This window comes from Adelges cooleyi, unplaced genomic scaffold (assembly GCF_023614345.1).
Source record: "Adelges cooleyi isolate 19-005CV unplaced genomic scaffold, UGA_ACOO_1.1 ACOO_flye_CR_arks_rails_tigmint_CR_PRNA_376, whole genome shotgun sequence".
Lineage (NCBI taxonomy): Eukaryota > Metazoa > Arthropoda > Insecta > Hemiptera > Adelgidae > Adelges > Adelges cooleyi.
Window position 1 is genome coordinate 8,847,552 of NW_026096053.1, and position 27,887 is coordinate 8,875,438.

Sequence of the window (27,887 nt, forward strand, 5' to 3'; positions counted from 1 at the left end):
AAAAAAACACAATGGCCATAAATGTAAGTTATTATTATTTCTATAAGGAAAATTTGAGGTACCCCTAATGTGGGGTCTCCTCCTCGCGTTAATCATGTATATATTTTTGTAAATATTATAAAAAATACTTATTGTAAATTTTTTTTTACAGATTGTATGTTTCAATAAAAGCGTTTCTAAAATTAAAATTAAAACAAAGGAAAAGTTTACCTGTGTAGCTCACCTAAAAAACATTTTGAACGTATTTTTTATAAACACAATTATAAGACCCACGAGTAATTTTCAAAGATTTTATAATTAGATATCAGTTTTTTAGCTAATAATAAATAGGAACTAATAAGGTAAAGGGAGAAAATACAGTCCATTAGAAGCATATTAAACAACCTGACGTCACGCTATTAATAAAATGCTAGTTATTTGTTCTAGACTTCAGTAACAAACCGCATAACGCACCTAAAGTAATATTATTAAACTACCTTCACCCCATTTTAGAATATTATCGCTTCGTTGCTATTTATTATAATAAAAAGAAAAATCATCAGTAATTTAAATGTACATACTTTGTGTATTGTTAGTATTAATTTTTATAGTTCTTTTCTTTTTAATTTTGGTTATTTATATAGTCACGTTCAAAAAGCGTTAGTGAAGTTTTGAATAGGTATGTAAAATATATTTAAGAGGTTGTGGAATATTATATTGAACCAGGGTGTTAAGATAATTTAGTAATATTATGCGTGTAGTACTAGTATTTGAATGTCGTTTGTCTATTGCAATATTGTTTTATACTAATGCCATTAGTTGGGTAATCATTTTGGACCGTTTTAATGTAGTTGTAATATACTGTTGGGTAAACATGCATTACATAAGCGCAACTAGACCTTCATTTTATGGGGTGTTGAAATTATGTATACCCGATTAAACATAATTCTCATCTTCAAACCATTAGATACAAAATAATATATTGGACAAAAAAATATTCTAAAATAAAAAAATTGAACAATGTGCGTTCATTATTAAAATGTTATGCGCACAAATCAAGGAATAGGGTTTGAATTTTTTGGGGGGTGCTAAAGTAACCCTAGCACCCCCCTAATTGTGCCTATGTTTGTGCATGAGATTCGAAAAACGCATGTCAATGCTAAATCAATATTCATTGAATTCTAATAATATTATAACTGAAAATATATAATTATGTTAGTTTAATCAAATGTACTTACTTGATATTATTGTTAAACTGAGGTTTTCATTTTTCCGGACAACACAATTTTATAATTCGCAGAACATTTTTCAAACTTTTATAAAACCATCGACCATTCGTATCAGACATTTATAACTTATATTCAAAAATAGTATAAAGTTATTATTTTTTTAATATGGAAAAATACTAAGTATGTATCGCTAGTATTTAAAGGTAGTCAAAGTTTAGTCTGAAACTAAAAACATTTGCCCATCTTCGGACTTTGGCTTAAAATGCTATAAGTAATTTAACATTTCTGCCGTCTTATATTACACAAGGTTTGCATAAAAGATATCGGAGGAGTGAATACAAAGTTGTTGATAAGCGGTTGGGTTCAGTACATAAAATATATTAAATAAACATGGCACGATAATAAATATAATATTGTTGTAGTAGACAATAACTAGACTAGCTGAAATATTATACGAATAAACAAAATATGAACACATTTTTCATTTCGGTAACATAGTTTCACTTTTTGAAGACTATAAATAAATCATTGTTTTTACACAACATTGGTTCTACTTAGAAGTTAGGAAGTCCAATAGTACGTACATCAGAAACTTAAACCATATTGACCCAAACAGGCGTTAACTCTAATAAAATTCAAAACTTTGTCACTCATACAATATGTTTACGTATACAATATTGAAAATAAAAAATTTATAAGTTATACAACAGTTGGAATAAAATAATTTTAACTATAAAATATATGGTGATAAAAATATAAAAGTATATTAAATGTATAACGACTCGTACTAGTTTATAATAATATAAATAAATAATAAATAGGTGTCGATAAATACACCACAATGTTGTCAAAACAAAAAATAATATTATTGAGATTCTCTAAGGTTACATATTAAATGGCATCGTTTGATAAAGTAAATTTGATCGCTTATTTATTCTAAAAAACTAATATGGCTAAACGTCATGGTTATAAAGAATACTAAACGAGTATTCAGCGTTTAACGATAAATAAAAATATGATAGTATAGCAATTGACAATATGCTGTAATATTTGATAATATAATATTGCTACAATATAATAATGGTTAAGATAAAGCGTTAAATTCTATTAATCATCATAAATCTACTTTGACGTTATATTTTGATTGCTTGTAATAATTGTCGTCATTGTCAGTTGTGATTGTTGCCGAGTCTTCGGTGTCGCTAACATATCCTTCTTCGGACGTGTACCGAATGGGATAAATTAGTAATGGATAAGCAGACAGAGCTGCTAAGTTCCTCTCTTCGAACTGTTCGAGCCATTCTTTTCTAATATAATATAGTATTTAAAAAAAAACAATTTAAAAATCGTTTCATGATTTACAGTAGAACGGTGTCCGGATGTGTTTTTTTACCTATCATAAAAACGTATTAAAAAACCTTCAACATTATATTTTTTTCAATTTCAAAAAATCAATACAAACATAAATATGATAAAATATACGATAATGCACCACAAACGCACCCCATACATATTCTTATATTATCCCACACGAACATAACATACAAACACAACCCAAGTGTACTCACTACATATTATTTTATCCTTCAATAACGTTTAGAAAGATCGACAACGACGATTGGCGTGAAAACATTATTTTCATAAAATAATTCTAATTTTGGAAATTATTATCGATAACTAATTAAAAAATATTATTTTACAATAAATATATAAATTGCAAATCAATTTACCTTCTACTGGTATATTTTGTAATATATTTTATTGATCTTTTTACAGCGACCGTAATTTACTGAAATTAAAATGACCATTAACAAGTTTTAAAAGTAATTATTTTTTTTTTTTTAGGTTTTGATTAATTTTACAATGATGTGTTTTTATTATTTTTTTTAGTCTTTACACAGTAACTTTTTTTCCTACCGATTTACTCATTCCGCACCCCTGGAGATCACAAATTGTACCTAGTTAGTATACTGCTAACAAAACAAATAATAAATGACTGCAGTATTAACTTTCGACAATTAGCATAAAATTCTCATTTCAAAACCATATTTACAGCACTACGGTGAGAAAGCATTCTAACTCTCTTATTGTAGTTAGTACATGTATATACCCAAAATCATAATCGTTATTGAAGAATAAAAAAATGTAGGTATAGACCGAGTAAACTTTGGTAACACCGTTCACCCCCGTTAGTATATAGAGCGATAACTTACTGCGGATGTTGGTCAAACATGATGGGGAGAAATTCATCGACCGGCAACAGCCTTTTCAACGGGTCGGCGTTAAGTAATTTTTTCGCCCCTCGGCCGCTCAGCAAGTACCCCAAAGTCCAATAAGAATAGCCTGGCCAGACGAGAAGTTCGGAATTTTCCATTCGTATCTCACTTTTGTCATCTAGAGGTTTCCGACCTATGTAACTGCAGACAAAGGTCGTAAAATTTAACGTACAAGAACGTATAAGAACGTTGACCTCTGCGAAACAAAAAAATATTCAAGTAATAAAATATATCGCTTCTTACACTAAGTCCCAGGGAACTTTCAGACGCCGTAAGTCGTTCAATACAGCTTGCAACTTGAAACGGAAATACGGCTCGAACCGCACGTCATCTTCGAGGATCAACACTTCGTCCAAACCCTCAGAGGTGATCTGCCCACAAACACATATTTTACAGTTATATATATATATATATAAAATAAAACTTTCGGGAAGTTTCGGCTACCGATAAAAGCGTGAAATATATTTAACTATACAGCAAAATCCATCGTGATGTCTCGTAATGGGGTCGGAGAGGAAACAAGACTTACAGGAATATTCTTACTGAAAGTGATAAAATCATATAGAAATAACTTTTCTCAGCTCCGCATCGAAGCTAAAATATAGTACTGTGTAGAATAATAATCACTGGCGCAAATATTTGGATAACTTTTTTTATTTACAAATTAGTAAACTGTCTGATAGACTCCATTGGTTCTGACTCCATGAGAGATATATCATTCAAGGTGCCATCTTATAATTCTAGAAAACGTTTGTTATTTTATATTTCACGCCAATTGCAAAATCTTGGCAATTATGGACCTTCTAACTGCAATAACTTTAATAACTTAAAACATTCAATACTTTTTCGATAATCTAATTCAGCTCAAAAAATGTGTACTAATTTAATAATGTAAAATACCTACAATTTATTTGTATTATGATAAATGATTATTACTTTGTTATTATTATTGTTGTTATTTTATTCTCTATTTACTTTATGCATAGTGTATTATCACTTAATTTTGTAATAATTCTTGAGGCGTATAAATAAATAAAAAATATTTTGTATAAACGATGAAATGTACTTAATCTTGTTATTTTTTTATTTTGTTTTGCGTTTTTCTCGATATAAAAAAATGTTAATACAGATTTTGTTTTTTATTTTAAGATCACGTTAAATTGTAATTATTTATCTTTTTTGTTATTTTTTAGAGCCCTAACAAGTAACCAGCAACACTAATTTTGCCTACAGAGTTGGGCAAAGTGTTCAAATAATGAATAAAATACCATAAATAAATGATTATTCAGTGAATAATCCGTTATAATCGAATATTGAGTAAAATTATTTACGAATAAAATACCATAAACACTTTGTTATTCCGAGAAAAAAAAAACAATTAAAATCAATTCATTTAAATAACGCCCATCTCTGTCTGCAGTTTAATTTTCAGACATTAAATACTAAAACTACGTCCAAAATAGTAATATAAAGAAAAATATTCACCCTTTTTAGGGAAGATATTTTCTTCTTGTTCACTGTAAATCAGTAGCATTATATCTAAAGAATATATTTTATCACAAGTTTTTATCACTAATTCGACAGTTTTTAAAAAGTTATAGCCGAGTTTTAATTTGAAAGATGTTTACATTTTTAGTGTGTTTTTCTCGACGTTGCGAGAAATGGACTGGAAGCCTTTTAAATTGTTGGCCCAATGAAGTACGTTCTGAGTTTAGACACAAGGATAGAAAAATAAAAACAAAACCCTTCACTGTACAACCAATATAGTTTCTCAGCTCCGCATCGAAGCTAAAAAATAACTCCTACATAATAATACATTTTTTTAGTAAAGGAACGGCTCGGCAGTAATTAAAATCGAATGTTTGGCCGTCGTTGGAACACCCACAAAACGAAATCACCACCGCGATAATCAAAGTTCCTAAAAGTGCCAGCGCCTTTAATTAAATATAGAATGCATAAGGTATAATAATAGTTTAGTTTAAACGAACCCTCGGATAATGTTTTGTTAAACCATTACTACGTCATTGTAGAACCCAAATTATTTTGAATGCAATAATACCAAAAACACGCAATCCGAAATCAGGATAACGACAGTGATGTAGGTATAGCTGTTTATTTAGCGATTCTTATATTATACCTACTAGTTTAACTTAAAACCCGTTAAAACTTAAATGTATTCAAAGTAATCGATATTTGCAAACCATTAGTTTAGCTTCGATTGAGAGAGCAAATGAAAAACATTTTTTTGTAGTTTAAGGGAACATATTTTATTTTCAAAAATGTTTAAACAACATCAAGATATGGCATTATCATTATTATGAGATAATTATTCTTGAAGGGTTAAGGGTGTTGTTTTTTTAAATTCTAGAAATTAATATTCATATTTTCTAGATAAGCGAGTTTTTTTTCAAAAGTAGAATTTTAAAAAAATTGTATTTTCCCTAGGAGATATTACAAAGGTCATCTGCTCGTAGGGTACCTTGTATGTTACCATTTATGTCACATAAAGCTATGAACAGTACAAAACAAGATCAATATTTGTGAAATCCATAATCATGTAAATTAATAATATATTATGGTATTTAATGTTGTCAATAAAAAACTATAAACGCTAAAGAAATCATTTTTTGTGTTAACAAATTTTTAGAGGATTAAAAAGTAGCAATAAAATCTAAAAGTAATAAGTTGGAAAATTTTAGATCCCACTATCCGAATTCGCCTATCCGTTTGTTTGAAACTGTTTTGAAACTCGGTAATCATAATAAATTCAAGTTTTTCTTAAAGCATGATTTATGCAGATTTCGAAAAACCGAAACATGTGACAATTTTAAATGTTCTTACTGGCACAATATGTATAAGATGTCGTTTTTCACTTATAGTAAAATATATGGCGAAATAAGAACGTTAGATTTAAAATAATATAAATCATCCATCCTAAAAAACCCATAACTAAGTTGATGACAGCTGTACACAAGTTATTATGGCGGTACAACTAAATGAAGATAAAGTAATTTAACTTTGTTGAAGGTGTTAAAACTTTTCCTTTATTTCACTTCTTTATGTGAAGCCTGAAAATTAGACTGGAGGTAGTTTTAGAGTTCGACAATATCATGCCTAATATTCTCAAATTTGTATAATCAAACTTTTTATTTTATTTAAGAAAACATAAAAAAAAGAAATTACACTTTGACTGTATTCTATTAAATTGAATACGCTATACTGCTATGTGTAAATTAAGAGACACATAAAGCCATAAAGATATCAGAAAAATATTTCCATTATGTTGTTGGTACGATATTTCTTTTGGTAACGAGATAGCTAACCTAAACTAACCCAACCCAGCATATAGGTCTAAAAAATATTGCAAAATAGTTACAACATATTTTTAATTATAATATATGTATAACGACGGCAACAAGTGTTGTAGACAGACGAACAACCATAATCGTATCTACCCTAATACTAAAATACCATTTAAAGCCATTTCACAATAAGATTTATGTAAATTATAAACGATATTGATACCGATATAAATATATAGATATTTTCCTTTTATAAAAAGTTTATAAAAAAAAAAAAGTTTATGACGGGGGTTTTATTTTAAAGTTAAATGGTACAATGGGAATGTGGTTTCTTGGTGTGTTTTTCTATTAGGTATGCGCACATAAAGTTATGCATTATGTTATGTAATTTAATTATATTTATAAAACGTCAACCTTCAAGTTTCAATGTATTCAAAGTTATAGTTTCTTCTCGGGTCGTTAAGAGTTGAATTGTTTCTTTTGCACGAGTCTGTGATAAATAACTCCCCCGAAACCGACAAAGTGTATTACACTTTATATTGCTCGGTGCAAAACGCCATTTATTTTTATTATTGTAATAAATATAAGCATAAGCCTGGATGTGGAAGAATTAACCAGTGGACTGTTAGATATACTGTTGCCTCAGGTACACCGCGTAGAGGTTTCTTCCTTGTCCCCGAAATGGAGATACCTTAATGATCAAGATGCATCTTGCCACTGTGAAACAATTCAGACGATGGCACACCAATTGGTATGCCCGTTGGCACCAGGACCTTGCACGCAGGAAAACTTAACTACTGCCAACCAGAAAGTCAAGGACGTGGCCCAGTACTGGGCAAATGAAAACATCTAGTCGAAACACTTACCCTACCATATTTTATTGTATTTTATCTATCTATGTATATTTTAAATTGTAAACCAGTTATATAAACTAGTTTAGTTACTAACTTATAGTATACCAGTATGATGCCTGACACGAGAAAAAAAATTGTAATAAGTCAAGAATTTGTTTATTCTCGTTCGACGCCATTTTAATAATGAGGCTCATAGAATACTATAAAACTAACACATTTTAAAGGCTAATAACATATTATTCGATTTAGAGTTTGTTTTACACAAAAAAAAATATTGTCACAAGGGTGCTTTAGTTATTTTTTTATTATTTCTACGCGTAAAAGAAAAATTCTTAGAAAAAATAATAAAATCTGTAACATATATTTTTAATTTTGTTAAAAATTGCGTTGCAGACGAAAGACCTTTGCACTTAAACATGAAACTACATTAAAATATCACATCAGACTAAATTAATTAACCATTCCCAAGGCATCAAGCGTCTGAAGTTCACAAAGCCGTATGACTTAGTTAAAGACTTTCAAACGAACAGGCCCATCTCGTTGTAGGTGACATTCCTATAGACATCTTGTAAAAATCATATTTTACTGTGATGCAATTATCTTTGATAATTATTAGTAAAGAAAATCAGTCTTATCTACAAAAATGCCTTTGGTTTAAAACCAAACAATTTTATTTAGTTTTTTCTGGGTCTACAATACTTGACAGCATCCTATAACGTAGAGTATTAGAAAAAACAACGAACCCAAAATGCAACTTTAGAATAATCATTGCCATTCTTTGTTGTTTGAATAATATAATAACTGAAATTATTAACGTTAATCGTTTTGGATTACAGTGAACTGTGCGTGACAGAAATGAGCTCTCTAGTTAAAATGCCTATAAAGGTAGTACGTGCACTACCGCTGTGGTCGGAAGATATGTTAATTTTTACCGAACAGAAGGTATAATTAATATTGTAGTTAACATTTTATATTGATGTATTTAAAAATTAAATGTAAAGAAAATCGTGCTGGCGACCCTGAGTTTCTATGGTAACAGTTTTTCTGTGAAACCGCGTTATTGCTAAATTGTATAGAATAAATATTATTTTCATCACACATACGACAATATCATTGTGGCCGCCAATGAACGAAAACGTGACAAAATGTAATGATAATTAATGTTTTGTGCAATTTGGATTAGCCAACCAGGCATTCTGATCAGTGTAGTACTCGTTTGAGTGAGGTACGACAATATTAATGTTTGTTTGCAGACATTGCACCAATAATGACAATAAATCGTTATTTTTTTTTTTTTTTTTGCAATTCGATTATTACTTATTTTTTAAATTAAAAACTCAAACATGATAAATAACAAATAGAACCCACTCTGATATATTGTTAACGATAATATGGTAGAACTATACATAGTTATCGTTTCACACGGTGCGTTTCTATTTTAAAGGCACGATTGATTTTCTTTTGCATGCTCTATTTTTTGCTCGTTTAATACACTTTTTTTTATTACAATTTTGCTTTTCTTCGTGAAAAAGAATTGCATTTAACAAGGTACATCGATTTAGCTATTTTTTATCATACAAAATGGTTTATGGTGTTCAAAGGATACATATATTTTATAACGATTTCCTTTTTTATTTTGCTTTACGAGTGGAATATTACAATATTGTTTCAGAGACCATGACATGGAGATAAAAAACCGTTGAATATCGAAAGCGCGATAAAAGGCAACTATATTATTAAAACAGCATTTAAAAATGGACCATTACTATTACTATTATTTTACTTGTAATGTATAATAATTGCTGTCATAAAAAGAAACGTACTAATGTACAAAAATTGTTGATATATTTAATTTAAAAAAAATTGCATTTAAATTTGATCCATTCGTTTTAAATTATTATCCCATTTGACCTTATGATGAATGTGTTAATTAAGTTTATTTTTATATGTTATAAAAATACAATTTTAACACTGAAAAGAAAATAGGGAAATGATGTATTATCTATTTCATGGCTCTTGAATCTTATGTATCTAAAAATGAGAGTAGTAGGTAAAGAAAGAGTTACCATTATAATAATGCTCCAAAATGGTTAATGGTTTTCGAGCTCAAATAAGGTGAATAACGTCAAAACGGAAAAATAAATCGCAGTTCGAATCCCTCTTATAATATATAATAGAAGGTATTCACGCAAAAAACTATATAGGTACAATACAATGTTATATGCGATTAAATATATGATATCAATTTCACAATACCATAATTTCTCTAACATTAAACATTTTTATAATGACTAAAACAATAGAATTTTCTTTTTAATATATTCAAAATCCAACAAAGTAGATAATATGGCAGCATCGTTAATAATTTACTGTGTAATAATAATATGCACATTAAAAACACAACGGTAATAATCTAAACATATTAGATAGACATAGCCCGATTGAAAAATATACACGGTGGTTCGTTGAAAACTGCGTGTAAAAAATATTTTTTAAAAAGAATATAAAGTAATATATTATTATTGTACCAAACAAAAAAGAAAAATACTATAGTTTAAAATAAGTTTTCTTGAAAGCCTCCGCTTTTATTATCGTATACTGTACAGTATATATATATATATAATATATATACACTATACAGTTTGTAATGTGTAATTTATTAGCTTACTAATACAATGTAAAGCCGTTAAAGTAACAGAATGAAATAGGTGAACTTTACAGACAACGACTGCTGTATACAATCTAAAAATGATCAATACCGCGACAACGGTCTTAATTTAACATGGCTAAGCCGATAGCAAAAATAAACTTGTTTTTATTATAATTAAAATTGTATTTAATAACTTTTTCAAACTGAAAAAAAACGACGAAACCTGACGTTCAAACTAGGAATGGGATTGAGAATGAGTTTGTAAGTGATTGATTATAACTAGTCTTTAATTTATCTACACCAAAACAATAAATGTATTACCTAATAAATGTGTTATATATTAAATTTAAAAATAAAAATGAATAATTTATAACATCAAAAACTAAGTATCCATTTCGCATTTCAGTATCAGTGCAGAAAAGAAAAGTATGTAAAAGATATATCAGTTTAACCACTAGACCAAAACCTTTTGACAAGTACATCATTATAGTTATTATAATTCTTTGTTTCCGACTTGCATGGACAATAAAATTACGAGTTCATTGTTAGAGACTATTTACTAAGACTTTACTCTTATACTGTCTACCTAATTAATGTTAATATATGTTAAACGGACTACAGCGTAAACTACGAATTATAACAAACATACTATAATATAAATTATACATTATAATATGTCTGCAGGAAATTCCAACAACGATAAAACAAAAATATAAACGAGCATAAAGTTATAACGAAGAAATAATTTTGAAAACACCAGCCGTGTTGGATAAATCCGCTTTATATTTTCCATCCGAATAACCCATTTATATGTAAATATAAGTTTACTCTCAGTGCACCGTTTCTTTGGTCAATGCAAATCGAAGAAAACATTACTACAGTCTCAGCGAACAAATGTACAATTTATAGGTAATGCATTTTCGATAATCAACCACCCCGCCATATCCTGGTAATGTTCAAGTAACGGTTTAAATATACAATAAATTGTGCATAATATGTGTTTCCTATTTCCCATTGTATTTGCGTTTACCTTATTCTTTAACTGCTCAAAAAGTATTACTTTGCAATTGTTCCGGCGTCAAAGGAACGCTCAAAAACATCGTAAACCTTTTGGTAAAAGCACAATTACTAAATTATTTTTCACAAAACTGCTAGCCAACTATACTGTAATAATTTAATAACCCAAATGGGTTGGTTTATTTTTGTAATCCCTATTTCAGTTTCCGATTAGTAATGACTAAAAAAAACAAACGTTTTTATTTCCCGTTGAAATAATTATTTATTTGCAAAACTAATTTAAATCGTCGGAACAGACATTAGTACACACTATTTATACTTTATTTGAAAACAGCTTCAAGGAAACACTTTAATTTTTATTGTTTTTCTACTTTTTCTCCTTGTCTCATACAAAACGGGGTCTGTCAGCCAAATCCTCTATCTCTATATATAATATATTCGTCATCATTTCTATATTTTCACTCCAAACATTTATTAATTACATTTACTCATTTTACTATGTCAATTTTCTGTCTTCTTTCAACTAGTCCACTGTCTATACTATTTCAATATGTTCTCATTCGTTATTAATTCTCCTGCAATTTCCACAACTCCTAAACTACCCTCATGTATTCCTTCATCCTTGTTTTAATACGTAAGCGCGTATTAAGCGTTCATAAACTATCGAATTCATAAAATGTATGCACTGTCAACAATCCTAAAAAATAAAAAAAATGGAATAAATTATAACTACACTTTTATGTAGACAAATAACTGTATATATCGCCAAAAAAAAAATAAGTTCATTAATAAGTTGTTTGTTTTGGAAAAAGTACAGCGTTAAGAAAAACGCTTTGTGACAACTTTTGTAATTATTAACACACAGAGTTTATGATGTAACTTGAACAAATAACTTGGATATTTAGTACACATTGGTATTTAAAAAAAATTAAGTACTAGACTACCTAAGCATAAAATTATATATATCCCATCATAGACAATTTAGATTTCCATTGTTTTAATAATATTTTATCAACGGTTGAAGTTCAAGTATAATGCAAGGTCCCTATTTGACCCTATTTATCCCTATTTGACCTCAAGACATATAGTAAGTTTTATTTTATTGTTTTTTTTTGTGCTAAGTGCTAAAGTAAAAGCTTGTAAAAATACACCGTTTTCGGGTTCAAGAGTAGCATTTTCTATTACAAACAAAATATCTTTCATGCTGCTGTTTAAAAGTTACGAAACGCACAAGAAAATATATTATCTTACCGCAGCCCAGATTCTGTAATGGCTCATGAAACAACCGATCTCTCCTTTAGTAATTGGTCTACAAGGGAAAATACCAAATCATACTTTAACAATGCAATATATATATATATATATACTCGGTATTAACTTACCGTTTGTAATATGGATCTTTGTAGCCGGGCATGAGTCGCACACCCATATGTTCCAAATCTGTGTCGGATAAAGCTCTGAAATGAAAAATTCCAGTCGTTTATATACGTTGTATTGTTGTTTGTCAATTTAAAAATATTCTAGACAGTAATTGACAAAATCAATTTTACAAGCCAAGGGAATCTATTCAAATACTACACAACGAAATAGCAATGCTACAGATTCGTAATAATTTTTTTTTTCAAAATCCCAAACACTAGTCCTAAATGGTTCACGTTCAATCGAGACGTTGGCTACTGAACGATGAAAAATAAACAGAGAAATAATGTAAACAATAACAATATTCAATGATAGATTTTGAGTATATGTGAGTATATTTATTATTATCTAGACGAGTTAGTAGGTATGCGAAAAAAAATTAAACCAAAAATGACGCCATAAACATTTTGCTTATGATTGTAACATATTTGTTAACAAGTTTGTAGATAATTAGTAATTTCGGGCAAACAACAAAGCAATACATCTGTTTTCGCTGGCCAAAACACGAAGTGATATATTTCATTTTCAAATAATATTATCCTCTAGTACACTTGCTTTTCTAATTTATAAGGGATTACTTTCATAACGACAAATACCACAATACAGTTATAATTATTATTAACGGATAGGACAGTAAATTAGCACTGCTAATGATCTGTATATACTGCACTATTATATACATTTCTCTCGGTATCAGGTGGGCCCACCGACCGCAAAGCAAATCTTCATCTCGCAAAACAGTCATAAAGTCCCCTTAAAGTAAAATCCTTGGTTGCATACTATTTTCACCCGAATCCCATAACACGTTCTTTATATTTAAATATCCCAAAAAGCTTTTCTTGTTGCTGTTTTGACATTAAATAAACATTATATACAAAAAAACAAATATGAAAAATAGGTATACCTAACCATTTCTAGTAATATTTTTTGTTGCTACAATCAAATTTCACACCTTTATTGATAACAAATGGGTAAAATGTATGTGCTGGTTTTAAATCAATTAATTTTAAATTAATTAACGATTTTGCATTTTAACTAAATGCTTTAAATTAAAACATTGCGTTATTGAACTGTACAATTAAATATTACACAGCAACTACTAGAAAAGTTGAGTAAAAATTATTAAGAAAATCCAAAAGAAAAATTACGTTTACATTTCCCCTTTTTAATAACACTTACCCTCACTTGACCCTATAATGAATGCGTCCATTTATTTATAGCGTTTTTTATTTTGCCATGGCAAAATTAATTTTTTTGGAAAATATTTCGCAAACGTCTCAAAAGATATAAATGCTTTATTCGCCGAGGAATTATAACGAGTATTTTATTACAAATATAATTTACAATGTGCACTTAAAATAAACGGTTCAATAGTCTTGTGAATCAATGGCAAAATTCCAGCAATATGCCTGCTTCCCTTCCTTTATTCAAAATAATTATACAGTACATAATAAATATGTACTTTGCACAAAAGAGCCAACCAAGTGCAATATTGTTATTACTTAGTAGGAGTTGCCAAATCATACACGCTCATCTATATCTACCTATTCGATATTATAGTTTCAATAATTAAAATATAGAGCTGAGAGACGCCGTAATAAAAACTAACGCTTTAACACAAAACATTAATTCTGACAAATAAAAACATACAGACATTATACAGATACATCTACTTAAAGGAATTAATTTAAATAATGAGATCATTATTTAAATAAAAACTTAAGTTAACATTTATTTTCCTCTCATTGTTCGTAGAAGACTATAGAAATGGTCTTAATACTAAAATATTAAGTTATAATTCCTTGCAAAATAAATTATATTCTATTTGAATTTCGACTTTCAAAGAATACCTGCAAATCGCATTAACACGTTAAACGAAAATGATCTACTAGAAACAATGAATCCTCGAAACAATAAACAAACTGGTTAGGTTAGGTTACAGGTAACAACTACTTCTCCAATTAAATCATATGTAATAACTAATAAGAAATAAATAACAAAGAATCGGTTTTAATTTTATTAAGCTCTTATTAAAAATGTATGATGAACGGAAAAGTTTTAAACGGAAAGTTAAGTTACATATTCGCATTTTCAGAAAATAAAACTATAATAATAAATAAGTGATATTGTAATGATGAAATAATCACTTTATATAGACATATATATAATTATAAAGAGTAATAAATAATATATATAATTTATATATTACTGTAATATTAATAATATTTATATATTTAATATATATGTATATATATAATTATCAATCCACTCTCTTTGATTATAATTTCACCGATAATGTATTTAAAACTTTTATAAAATATAAATTTATATCAAAAAATTAAAAATTAAACATAGTGTTGTGTATTTATATTGAAGTCGTTAAAAGTAAAAATAATACAATATTCTTTGTATTTAAATGGCATTACAGCTACTAAAGCGCTAAAAGCGCTGCTGAAAACTAAACGTTTTTGGATGCGCACAGTCGTGAAGTCGACACAACTCCCCATTTGGTAATAGTAACCTTTTACTTGGAGCCGACGATTGTCATACCATACTGTACTACACTACGTTTCGCGGGGTAAGAATTACATTTTTTTAATAATCTTCCTTGAATAATATTTTTTATTTACGCAGTTAAAATTAATATTCGTAGATATTACAACGATACGTTATTTTTTAATTATACTTAAGTAAACATTAAAGTAAGTTTTACAAATTCTACCCTACTGGGACAGATTTTTGTTTGCTTATGTTTCATATACTAGATATTTTATAAGTATTTAGCTCTACGTAGTTAAATTAGTTACGTAACATATTTTAATATCTAATGAAATTACAATTTATTATTATTCAAAAAATCGTAAAACAGTAAATTTGCCAAACCTAACTTTTATGATTACGCCATTTTGTTGTAACAAAAATAATTGTAAAATGCAATTTTACAAAAAACCCCTAGATACTAATATTTTCATCTCTTGAAAAAAATCCTGCGGTGTTGTATGAATTTTCATTATAAACTGAAAAAAGCGCTATTTCCGGTAGCCTTTCCTCTTATAAATAAAACAATACAAAAGAATTGTGACATATTTAGTGCTACTTCTTTTTAAACTAGTATAATAATTTATTATTTGAAAGTAATTAAATTATATGTGTGTGTATATATATATATATAGAGATTTTAAAAAAAAAGTCTAAATGGATATCTACAACAATGAAAATTGTTTTAAAGGTTACTTAAAAAAGTATAGTTGAAGTCGAAGTTTTTGAATTTTATATTCTCATCGAATTTTTACCTATCAATAATTTGTTTTAAAAATATGTTTAATTTAGATACATATTTTCTAATTGTATCAAAAATAAGTATTCATAATACATTTACATGGCTAGAATAATGGCTTTTGTAAAAATTTCGTAGATTCGTAGATTTGATTTTTCTGGTATTTTGGAAAATTGTTGGATACAAAATATAGTGTTTAAATATATTTTCAAGTTTTCAAGTACATAAATATTATTTATACGACATAAGCGTAAAAGTAAGACGTAGCAATACCAAAGGCAATCATATTATCTTGACATTTAAATTTACCTATCCAAAGCCACTGTAACCTTTATGTTGAATACCTTAGTTGAATGATGTTAAAGCCTACGTAAAATATAATAGCAAAAATATTTATGTTAAAGAATATTAAATATTTGCGACAAAATCAGTAAAAAAATAACTTATAAATTTAGATAGTAAATTATATCAAATATATGTATTTAAAAAAACTTTTCAAGTTTTAAGATCTTAAAAATAATTTGCTAAAATTAATAAACCTAAGCTCTATAGTTTAAGTAATAAGCTTTCTTTGTTTCTAACGATCCATCCATGTTAAGTTATATCAAAATGTAAACTTTTATTAAGTAACTCGTACAATTATATGAGCCATTACATAGAAATATAATACAATATTTTTTTTTTTTTTTATATATTTATATTTGTCGTTTTCTACTCTGGGTCACGCGACCAATAAAACTTTTTTTTTGAAAGATCCAACTTCGAATTAAATTGTATAAAAAATAATTTAAGTTAATAGTATAGTGAAACCTGTAGCACTGATTCTTAATAACAAGGTAATCTATATACTTATTAACTAATCTTATATTCTAATATTTAGAAAAATATCTACTGCGCGTCTAATATTTATTTAATGGCTTTAAACACTAAAAATATAAAAGAAAACATGTGATGATACCGATAGTTAATTGGACCTACTCACCTACCATCATGCATTTAGACAATTTAATTATGTTCACAAAAATAACTCTAATGCTACCTTATGTAGTTTACTAGTAACATAAGTATGGTCCATTGAGTCCAGTATATACTGAAAAAATATTTGCATGAAAAAACCTGTCGACTCCATAGTCCAGTGTTTACTATTAAACTAAATAAGATGGCAGCTTCAAAAACATTTGCAAAACAAAATGTACAAATTCAATAAGTACCAACAATTTGTTTTTAATTACAAATGTAGAGAGTATAATATATTTCACAGTGTAAACACTGGGCTAAAAAATCTATGAGGTTCTAATTCGTTTTTAAAAAAATTGTTAAATTCATTAAAAGTTATTACTGTTCTACTTTAGGTGCAACTGTTTTAATACAATATTTTGTTTTGTGTTATGATTTATGATTTTACGTACCTTTTAAATCGGGGAGATTACTGCCTAAGCGAATTGTAAATGTTACAAAACGAGAAAATCATTTTGGACCAACACTCACGGCCATTAGTCTATAACCAACTCAGTGTGCAAAGGGTAAAAACATATTATAATCTGAAGTAATAATTAACAATATACCTTAATTACAAAAGCTAATGCATCCTTAATCTAACATAACATTTAAGTCCATAATGCATAATATATAATAACACAGGCTTTTAAAACACCTTTGGCTTTATTTTATTTAAACGTCACAATTAACAGATTGGATACTATAACATCAAAGTAATTCTCAAGTTGAACATTATCCTCACAAAACTCATTCAATTCACATGGACCCTTTAAACGCATCCTAACACAGCAATATTATATATACTTCTAAAAAGCTTTAATAATATTTACCAATAATGTCAACATGTTTTAAGATCATATATTGATAGAAAATAAAACTTTATAACAACATAAATATCTTACTTAACATTTTAAGTTCTGAAACTATAATATAATTATTTTCAAATACTAAAATAAATAATATATATACAGTTATTTAAGATAACCCGTACAACAAAATGTCTCAGCATACATTCAAAAGCCACTGAAGCGTAGAAAATATTTTAAATATAAATAATAATTCAAAAATCAACATCAATTATTATTTATACACTTTCATCAAGCAATTACGCCCAGGGTACACTAAAAAGTCGATTTTATTATAATAAAAAAATGATAGTTGTACCTTTAAAGTCACACAGTATTATTGTAAATTTAACTTTTCATTTAACTATTTTGTATTATTGATGATAATTTAATAACAATAATTTGTCCTTTACCTTTAATTAGTATATATTTAATCTACGAATGTATAAATAAATCTAAATAATAAGTATGTATTATAATATTTTACATTTCTGGACAATAATTTAATATAATCAAACGTGTAGCTACTACCAGAGAACCACCCAAACATTAAATTTATGACTTTTTGTGCTTATAATATTGTATGACATAACATAATAGTCAGAAAACATAACAATCAAAATGACTGGTGCAGTCGGAAACATGTAGATGTACTACACAAAACAACAGAAAACACATTTCAAAATGGAAATGACATGTTTTACATGTTGAATTATAAAAACGTTAATTTATAACAGCGACATAAAAACCTTTTTAAGTAACAAGTACAAAGCAGAATAAACACACAAATAAACTCGTTAAAACGGTTTAAAAAGTTAAAATCTAAAAAAAACCACAAGTTAAGAACATTTTAAAATGTTAAATTAGACGCATAAGTTTTTTAATTAAATTTTCTCTTAGTCTTTGATTTTTCTTATGTATTTTAATATATTATTTATAAGTAGGGTCCGAATATTTAGTTTGAAAGAAGTTAAAATGAGATGCAAAGAAATCTTAAATTATTCTCTAAATATATTTTTTAAAAATTAAGAAATATGAATAAAATGTGTACAGAAATAATCGATGAACCTCAAAATACACATTTATAGTTTAAAAAAACAGCAGAGGCGGAACAAGAAATAAAATCGCCCTCATCTTATACTAAGAATGTTTAAGTATAAACCAAAATATAAACATATTCCCTCGGCGAATTATTTCCGACCTACTTCAACTTAACTACCATGATTTTAGTTTGTCTCACAACTTACCACGACTAAGAGTTCGGATTTCAGTGTAGATAATTTACGTGAAATGTCTAGCTGTCACGCCACGCCGGTTTGATTTAGGCGAAACAATGACAAGAAACGTTAGGTATATTCTGGACAAGTATAATTATTAGTATACATTATACTATTTAAATTACGGAGATCCAGGGGGAGGGGACACCAAGAGGAATTTAATTGAATTTATTTGAATTTATCAAGACTCCTCTCTGGATCCGCGCATGGCTTTTACCTACTTTGATGTTGTTGAGAACTGCTGTGACCTCTTTTTAAATTAAACAAAATGTCATAAATAATTTTAAATTATACACTGACAAAAAAATAATATAATTTCTATTTTTTATATACCACTGAACAAAATCAACAGCGCATTTGTTTTAGTTTGAGATCTTTTACGTACTTATACTAGCAAACTATATTATAATTTGAAATATATTTTCAAACAGTCATTCGTGTATTTTTTTTTCTCTCGAGTAATTCCAATCTAAGAAAAATAGTATTCAATAGTATATAGACTATTGAATACATTACCAACTAGTGTGTTGTTAAAAATCCATAAAATAATATTAATAGTATACTTAAATGAGCGTAATATATTTTATACTAGCCACTTGTTGAGCCGATTTAGAGAAGTATATTTGCGTTCAAGAAGTGCTTAGTGTTTACTATAAAAAATTGCAATATATTACTATATCATCGGATTAGTATTTAACAGATAACAGAGATTCATCCAAATTGCGTATAAGCTTAAGACATAAAATCTATTATTGGAATAAATTTATTTTCCCCAAAATCTTAGAACAAATAACTTTTATATCAAACGCAGGGATCGGTAAAGTCGACGGCATTTTAAGCGCAAAGAAAGATTAATCAATTAATATTTTTTTAATTTCAATTGTATACCAAAACACATGATTAAAACACAGCTCAGATTTGTCGAATCAATCAATAAAATCAACAGTCGTGAGTCGAATATAAAAATAGAACTCGGAAGAAATCAAAAATGTTTCGATATGGGAATATTAGAGCCTTCGACCGACCCACAGGTACAAAGGACAACAAATAAGTTTACATAACTCTAGAAACAGTATAAAACATATGAAATGAGTTTTGAACAAAAGCCATGGGGATCGATATAAATTAATTATAAGTTTATTCGTCTAAGGAATACAAAAATATTCTTTATTCCAATAAGCAAAACTAACTTTCTTTTAGTGATTGATGACCCTGTTTTGAAAATCATGGGATTTCAAAATAGGGAAGCATTCAATCTTTTTTAGTTTTAATATTTCACGACGGAAATGTTATTTATTTTATAAGACATAAAGATATCACCCGTTTAGTACATACCAATAGTGCGATAGTAATACACTCACTTTCAGATACAAAACATCATAAGCAAATGTGTAGCCAAAAATCACATACTAACTTACATAGAGACGATTTTAGAGTTGAACAATTTTTTTCTATGACCTTACTATGACTTTTTCTATGATTTTACTTTAACCTACATGCTTTTCCATAAACACGTTTTTACGGTTATTTTTAAAGGGTATGACGTGAATTGACGTCCTCTTTAAAGTAATCTCTTAAATCCAAAAATAAAATATTAAAGTATTAAAAAATGCATTTCAAGCAATCCTATGTTATTATCTATAAACGATGAGTGGCTGAAGATTTGAGACGGCATTGCGTTTGCGCTCACTGTCACTTGTTGGACACTCCGTCACATCGGGCACTTCTCTAAGCAGGAATTTGTCAAGTAAAGGAGTAAATCAAACTCTCAGATGTGACCGAACTAAGCCTTAAAGCAATCTATGCCCGGTAAGAAAACCACACACGTCATAATGATTTATTAAATCTAAAAAAAAATCAAATAGTATAAAATAATTGCTTGGAAGATGCAAAAATATATTTTTTTCAATTTTCGTTTTTTAACTTACTTTTATACTATAAAGAACAGTTAAAGTAAAGGGGGTTAGAGCAAAACTTTGGAAAAAAAATACGCTATTAGTTAATAGTTTAGGAAACATAGAAAACAATTTCATACACGTATTGTCGTTGTTTTTTTATTTTTAATAGTAGCTTAATTAATATAAACTATTAAAAATTCACTTTTTTATGTTTTTAGTTACTATAATAAAAACTTATTCATACAGTATACAAGTTCCTCTCAAGTCTTTCTTCATGCCTTATTTATTATTCTATCATCTTATTTACTTACTGTACATTATTTTTGTATAGATTGTAAATGTTTCAAATAAACGATATTATTTCTAAAAAAAAAAAAATATATACAGGTATACAAAAAACAACTATATACGTCGTATAATATAGTTTTTCAGTATCATAAACAATTTTACAATAATAGTTTGATAAAAATTAACTATCAATATTAATTAATAATAAAGACTATACTCATAAGTATGATACTGCACTTAATAAGGCGTTTAATCCCAATTTTCTAGTGGAAAATTGACTACGCAGAATGCGTTTTTCTCTATGATAGTATAGAGCGAAAACCTTATTTTTTACTAATTTCAACTAATTGGTCGATTATAAGAGCCAAATTGATTTTTCGAAAATTATTTTTTTATTTTTTATTTTCCATAAGATTTTTTACTAAATAACACGTATAAGTTTATTTAAATTAAACTTTAAAAAAATTAGTTAGTTTATTTAAATTAAACTTTAAAAAAATTAGTTAGTTTATTTTTTTCTCAAAAAATTATTTAAATTTTATTAGTATGGTCACTAATAAAATAAGTTAAGTTTTATAAAACTGGATTAATTTCTTTTGAAGTGCGTTACACAATAGTTTAAGAAACAAATACATTGAATAGTGGAAGACAAAATATAGCCTATATTTATATAAGATGTTTAATCTGAAACTACTTTAAAACCAATATCAAAATTGTTCCGTAGAAATGAAAATATTATCAGTTATAACAAACGAACGTCTTATTAACGACTTATTAGTTTGTAAAGTAACTTTTTCAATCTCAAATTACTTTAAAACAACATCAAAATTATATCGTTGAAATAAAAACATATTAAGTTTTATTTTTATTATTTTTACCTCATACGTATTATTCTTGTTGATAGTACCAAAAATAGTACACGTGTATGTAAAAATATCTTTAAAAAGGTTATTATTGTTTGTTTAATATAGTTTAAGTTATATTTAATTAGTAATAACAAAATCGTCTTTTTAAAGTTTATCTAGTCGGTAAAAATGAACAATTGTATCGTGATTATGACTAAATGCGCGGTGTCCCACGACGATTATTTCTGTGCTAACACTTTTTTGATAAACATGAAAATCTAAAAACAATTATTAATACCAAAAAACATTCCTTTACATCATTCCAAACGAAAACTATTACCGAAAATCGCTATCTATATTCTATTGCGCAACCTAACTTGGCTGTAACAGAAAGGTATATTGTATATTATAGTGACTATGATGGCATAAAATATTTTGTTTATTGACAGGAATTATTATTCTTACCACTCTTATTAAGAGGTTTAGTCGCAGCCTGTTTTTTTTTTGTTTTGCTAAAAAACATGCCTTCTAAAGAAAAACGATGACGCATTCGTAGAAAAATCGGATTTCGATCATTAGTTTTTTTGTTTCAAAGAGGAAGACTTCCCACCACATACATGTATCTCCGGTTTTTTTTATTCAATTACCATAAATAACAAAAAAGTATGGTTAAAAAACCCGTAAAACTTTTATTACGGCTCTACAATATATTTTTTTAATAAAAAATCTAACGATAGGTCATTTATGCGAACTGAAAATAGCCTTTCTCATTCAAACAAAAAAACATTTATCAAAATCCGACCATTTTATGAGGCTTCATTGCTTTTCCCACAAAATGTATGTTTTTTTTTTAAATGGCCATCTTATAAAATAATTTGTGCACTTTTAATATTATACTCTAGAGCTTAAAGAAGTAAACCTGGAAATAAGAACACATGGTTGAAATTTATTAAAAGTTTTAAACTAATTAAAATTCAAATATTATTGTGTAAGCGACCACAAACAAAATATGGACAACATCAGTATAAATTTACAACTTTAAGATTTTATGTTATAATTTTCTATATATATATATAAAGACATTTTTATTTGTCTAGGTCATTAAGAAAAACAGAACAGACACAAGGCTTTAATGGAAAAAAACACTGCCGTTTCCAACAACTGTAATTATACAGTTCATATATCAAATTATACCGAATGGGAAGAAGAGAAAATTGAAGATCCTCATTTATTGTACATAATATTTACGCCAATACTTATACTTCTCTGTATGTTCACAATCATTTTTAATATAATTTTGCTATTGTCTACAATATGGATCAAAAGACCTCTTTCGCCCACGCTTTATATAAGCATAAGTTTAGCAGGCACAGATCTCTATACTTCATTTCTACTTGGCCTAAGTTTCACGGTGAACAGCTTGTTACCAGAAGGTTTTCAAATAAACTTGATGACCAATTGTATGAGTCTAGTACTTGAAGCCTTAAGGTTGGGAGCCATAGTGACCACTGCCGGTCACTTATTATTTTTGGCTTTTAATCATTACATCGGTATATTGCGTCCACTACATTATTCAGCTACGGTCACACACGGAATGGTGACTATATTCATATTCTTTCTATGGACATTACCTCCCTCCTTTTTATTAGCTTACTTTAACATGATTCCTTGTCAAGCTTTCCAGACACCGCAATGTGCATACGGGTAATTCATTGACAACAATTTTCAAAACGTTATTCGACTGGCTTAATAATTTTTTTTTTTTTTTTTATAACAGGTTTTTGTTGGAGTCTAAATTCAGAAGTGCGTTCACGGTGGTACTGTTTGGCGCATTGCTGACAATGGGAATAATTTACTATCACATATTGATAATTGTCAAAAAACATCAAGCAACTCGTTTACAATATAAACGCAGCGTGCATTACAACAGATCAAGCAAAGTAAAATCCGACAAAGACGTCGAATACTAATTAAGTAAATTAATACAATTTTAAATAAACAGGTAAATTGCAGCGATCAGTCTGAATCGCAACAGAGCAAAAATGAGAAAGCCGTTTACACAACATTGATGATTGTCGGTAGCGTAGTAGTCGGATGGATGCCAGCTTGTATACAATATTATTTGATTTGCAACGATTGTGTCATTCAGCCAAACTGGGCTAGTTTGAGAGTCAGATTTTACACATACTTTGCGACTAACTGTTTGGTCATTCTAAAATCAGCTATAAATTCCTATATTTACGCAGCTAGAATGAAAGATATCCAGGTATATATTTTTTTATTAATTAATTAATATCTTAGTTGTTATGAATTGAATATATTTAAATAAAGCTAAAATTATTATTAAAAATAACACTGAGCTCTAACCATCTTTTTAAACCCTATCTATAAAATTATTGTTACTTAATTTTACAGGTAGCAATGCATAAAATGTATTTCTATATAAATCAAAAAATATGTGGTGAAAGTAATGAAATGGATAATAGTATTGAGTTTGACGAATTCAAGTATAGTAGATCGTCAGCAAAAAGTAGAAAAACAGTAATTTGTAGGATGTCCATTCGTCGAAACGATTGCAGTGAACAAGATCAACAGAGAGTCAATGAAAATAATATAGATAACGAAGTAGTCTTTAAAAACAAGAACACATTCCCTATGCATCATGAACAATTTGATAAAGTGACACACTTGTAGGCCGAAAAGTCATGCCTACGTAAAACAACAGAAAATCACCCGGGAAAATTATTATTATTAAAATAGAAATAAATCTCAGCTCACTCCCGTTATTAGACAAAAAGATTTGATTTAAGTCTCTGATTTTATGATACAATTTTCAGAAATTTAAAACTGGTCGAAATCTATTTTTTTGAAAAATAACTTTAAAAACCTCTATTTTTAGGGCAAAAATTAGTGAAAAAAATTTCAAAAAAATAAAAGTTATATTAGACCAAAAGAAGTTAGAGAAAAAAATTTGAGGAGGTCAGGCCGATGACCGAGTGGTTTGACTCAGAATGCCCCATATATATTTTATATATATAAAATACGCGGGCGACGTGGCCGAGAGGGTTATTGCGACAGTGTTTCTACGCACTAGACGTTGTTCGAATCTCGGTCGCTGGCCATTTCTCTAGCTGGGCGGGCAACCGTCTGGAAGGAGAAATGGCCACCCGACTGGTGTGAAAGGCAACGGGAAACCACTGTACCATAACCACTTCCCCAGGATGGCAACTCTTGTCGCTAGTAGAGCAAGAGTTGTTCAACCAACCTATCAGGTTATGGGAAGTATAAATAAATATTTATTTTATACATCATAATTATTGTTTTTCGCTATTGTTTAACACCCAAATGTAGTTTCTAATAAACAACTCAACTTACATTTTACTATTGTTATTCAATTGTAGGTACTATTTGATTAATTTACACACTTTGCATATATATATATATATATATATATATATATATATACATAATATTACATTATAATTAATATTATGTGATAAACTTTGTTCAAATACTGTATGTGATTATATTATAAAATTAATAAATCAATTACTTAAGGTAATATAGATGATACCAATCTTGAAAATGTAAAGTACTCCTAATAAAGTTTACATGAAGCAAAATGTGATACATTAATGTGGTATAAAGATAAGATTTTTTGGAATCTATCACATCATGTATACATTATTTTAAGTTTTCATAAAATGTAATTTTAATTAATATAAATGAGCAATTGATACATTTTCTTCGTTAAAGTTGTAATAATAAATGTCTAAATTAACTTAGTTCTTTCTAACTTATCTGTTTAATATTTATTTTTAATTAGTAATAGCACTCAATACTCACTTTCCATCAGTTGCCTCAACAAATGTCGCATTCAATCCAAGTTCGTTAAGACAATAACGCATACGTTTTCTCCTCTCTGTCCGTCGAGCCAAGTTAATAACATAAATTTTATCTAACCCAATATTATCTATAGGCATAGTTAGCAAATTGGCACTGGATAGATTACTGGATACTTCAAGTGGATCGCTTTCAACTAGATATTTATGTATTATTTTTTTTTATTAACTGTACTTTCAATTTAAACTCTTTAATAAATAATTTAGTAAAAAATAATGATGATTACCAGTAATTTCTAACTTAATATTTGTTAGCTGAGTTTTATCCAAGTCTATAGAGCTGTCTTTTTCAAGTGGTATTGTTATATAACCATAAAATTCATCATTACAAACGTAAAATGGAATGCCTGAAAACGTTTTAATAAATTACATTTTTTTTTTTTATGAAAATATAACTAATCTTACCAGAAAAATTTGCAGATATAGCAAATGTAATAATATCGTCCAACGGACCCGTATAATTTAGTAGTAAATTTTGATCAAATGTTAAATGGTTAGTGATCTGAAACCTTAAATCTATTAAAACTGAACTGTGAACCATCGGAACGTGAAAACATCCTCGAGATTTTCGTTCAATGATGGGAGCATAATCCGGGGTTCTTTTATAGTAATAATTATCAGTCATGCCACACCAAAAATTTGAATAAAGACCATCAGACTTGAGCATTGGAGCAACGACAGGATAATTTTTTTTAATTAATAATTTTAGTGTTAAGCGATTAATCATAAAAACATCACAATCCAAAAACTGAAATGAAAAAAAAAGCATATTAAATTTATTTAAATGCTGATTATTAAAATTGGTTCCAGTTTTAAAACATAATATAATTATTCCATTACCCAGATGTAATCAGCCCAGAAGTTACGAGCTGAATTGATTGCCGTTTCTTTTAGCTCGATAATATGCTGAAATCTAGAATTTGGCCAATGTGCCGGACCAATTTCTTCGTCATACTGAGATGACTCTTTATTTATCTTAATGTCGATGGAATGATATGCAGTTCCCGAAGTGGATATCCATTCGTTTAATACCTGAGGAGAAGTGTCTGAGTTATGATCACTTCTAATCCTGTAATACAACACAACTCTATCAATGTGCCAATTTGTATACTTTGTACAGTATTGAATTTAAAACAAATTTAATTAAATTAGCGAATCCCGAATTACCAAAATATCAATTTTTGTGGTACCTCCAGCAAAATATCGATTTCAACCACAAATGTACTTACCACAGGTGAATACGATCTTTTGGATAGTCAAGCGATTCGAAAGCACTCAAAAAGTAAGGTAAGGTATGCGCTTTGTTTCTAACAAGAATGGCCACGAACACAGTAGGTAATTTTTGAACACCGGCTTCTGTATTTATTATGGCTGTTGAAAATCGAATTAACACCAACAGTATACAAATTATCCAGATTGACATTATTTTCATTAGACTATTGCATTTCAGACTATTTTGCCGGTTTTGAAATGGCGCCATTCCGGCAAAACAATTAATGACTCGACCTATAGATTATAATATTATGATAATATTATCTATCTTCATGCAATCAATAGCTGATAAAGTTGACATGACAAAAATTAATGTTATCAGTTGGCACCATGGACCTATAAAGATACTTTATAGGTCTATGGTTGGCACGGAAAAAACTAAAAAGTAGGCACCAGAGCCAAATTACTATGTCCGTTCATATTATTATTTATTTCATAGCAGACGTCCTAAACAGCTGCTGTATGGGCTATAACTTTTCAAATTCGTTTTATAGTTGTCTGCACTGAACTGAATATAGTTCAGTGGTTATCTGTTAAAGGCTATAGCTGCAGTTACAA

At 28.2% G+C, this 27,887-nt stretch overlaps 2 protein-coding genes across 5 annotated transcripts; one reads left to right on the plus strand and one right to left on the minus strand.

Moving 5' to 3' along the window:
- Window positions 1-1,570: 1,570 nt before the first annotated feature.
- Window positions 1,571-27,713, minus strand: LOC126840637 (glycosyltransferase 25 family member). Its single transcript, XM_050576508.1, has 10 exons — window positions 27,287-27,713; window positions 26,898-27,126; window positions 26,463-26,805; window positions 26,285-26,404; window positions 26,002-26,194; window positions 12,690-12,764; window positions 12,559-12,616; window positions 3,728-3,855; window positions 3,422-3,625; window positions 1,571-2,515 (listed from the first exon to the last, which is right to left on the minus strand). Exons 1-10 carry the CDS (start codon window positions 27,535-27,537, stop codon window positions 2,323-2,325), a joined length of 1,794 nt encoding a protein of 597 aa, XP_050432465.1. The 5' UTR covers window positions 27,538-27,713; the 3' UTR covers window positions 1,571-2,322.
- LOC126840638 (trace amine-associated receptor 4-like) lies at window positions 15,260-25,571 on the plus strand. Of its 4 annotated transcripts, none has more exons than XM_050576511.1 (5): window positions 15,260-15,304; window positions 23,253-23,859; window positions 23,933-24,095; window positions 24,158-24,421; window positions 24,571-25,571. In XM_050576511.1, the coding sequence occupies exons 2-5, from the start codon at window positions 23,288-23,290 to the stop codon at window positions 24,847-24,849; spliced, it is 1,278 nt and encodes a 425-aa protein (XP_050432468.1). In that variant the 5' UTR covers window positions 15,260-15,304; window positions 23,253-23,287; the 3' UTR covers window positions 24,850-25,571. The 4 variants fall into 4 exon arrangements, with proteins under 4 accessions (XP_050432468.1, XP_050432470.1, XP_050432469.1 ...); XM_050576513.1 differs by lacking the exon at window positions 15,260-15,304 and adding an exon at window positions 16,808-16,839; XM_050576512.1 differs by lacking the exon at window positions 15,260-15,304 and adding an exon at window positions 17,400-17,526.
- Window positions 27,714-27,887: the final 174 nt, after the last annotated feature.

Excerpts from the sequence above, each read along its gene's own strand:
- LOC126840638 (XM_050576511.1), top strand. The coding sequence starts at position 23,288 with ATGGAAAAAAACACTGCCGTTTCCAACAACTGTAATTATACAGTTCAT. Across the intron at positions 24,096-24,157 it reads ATTACAACAGATCAAGCAAA|GTAAATTGCAGCGATCAGTC; the intron begins GTAAAATCCGAC and ends TTAAATAAACAG. Across the intron at positions 24,422-24,570 it reads CTAGAATGAAAGATATCCAG|GTAGCAATGCATAAAATGTA; the intron begins GTATATATTTTT and ends TTAATTTTACAG.
- LOC126840637 (XM_050576508.1), bottom strand. The coding sequence starts at position 27,537 with ATGGCGCCATTTCAAAACCGGCAAAATAGTCTGAAATGCAATAGTCTA. Across the intron at positions 12,617-12,689 it reads AAAGATCCATATTACAAACG|ACCAATTACTAAAGGAGAGA; the intron begins GTAAGTTAATAC and ends TTTCCCTTGTAG. Across the intron at positions 2,516-3,421 it reads ATGTTTGACCAACATCCGCA|AAAAGAATGGCTCGAACAGT; the intron begins GTAAGTTATCGC and ends ATATTATATTAG.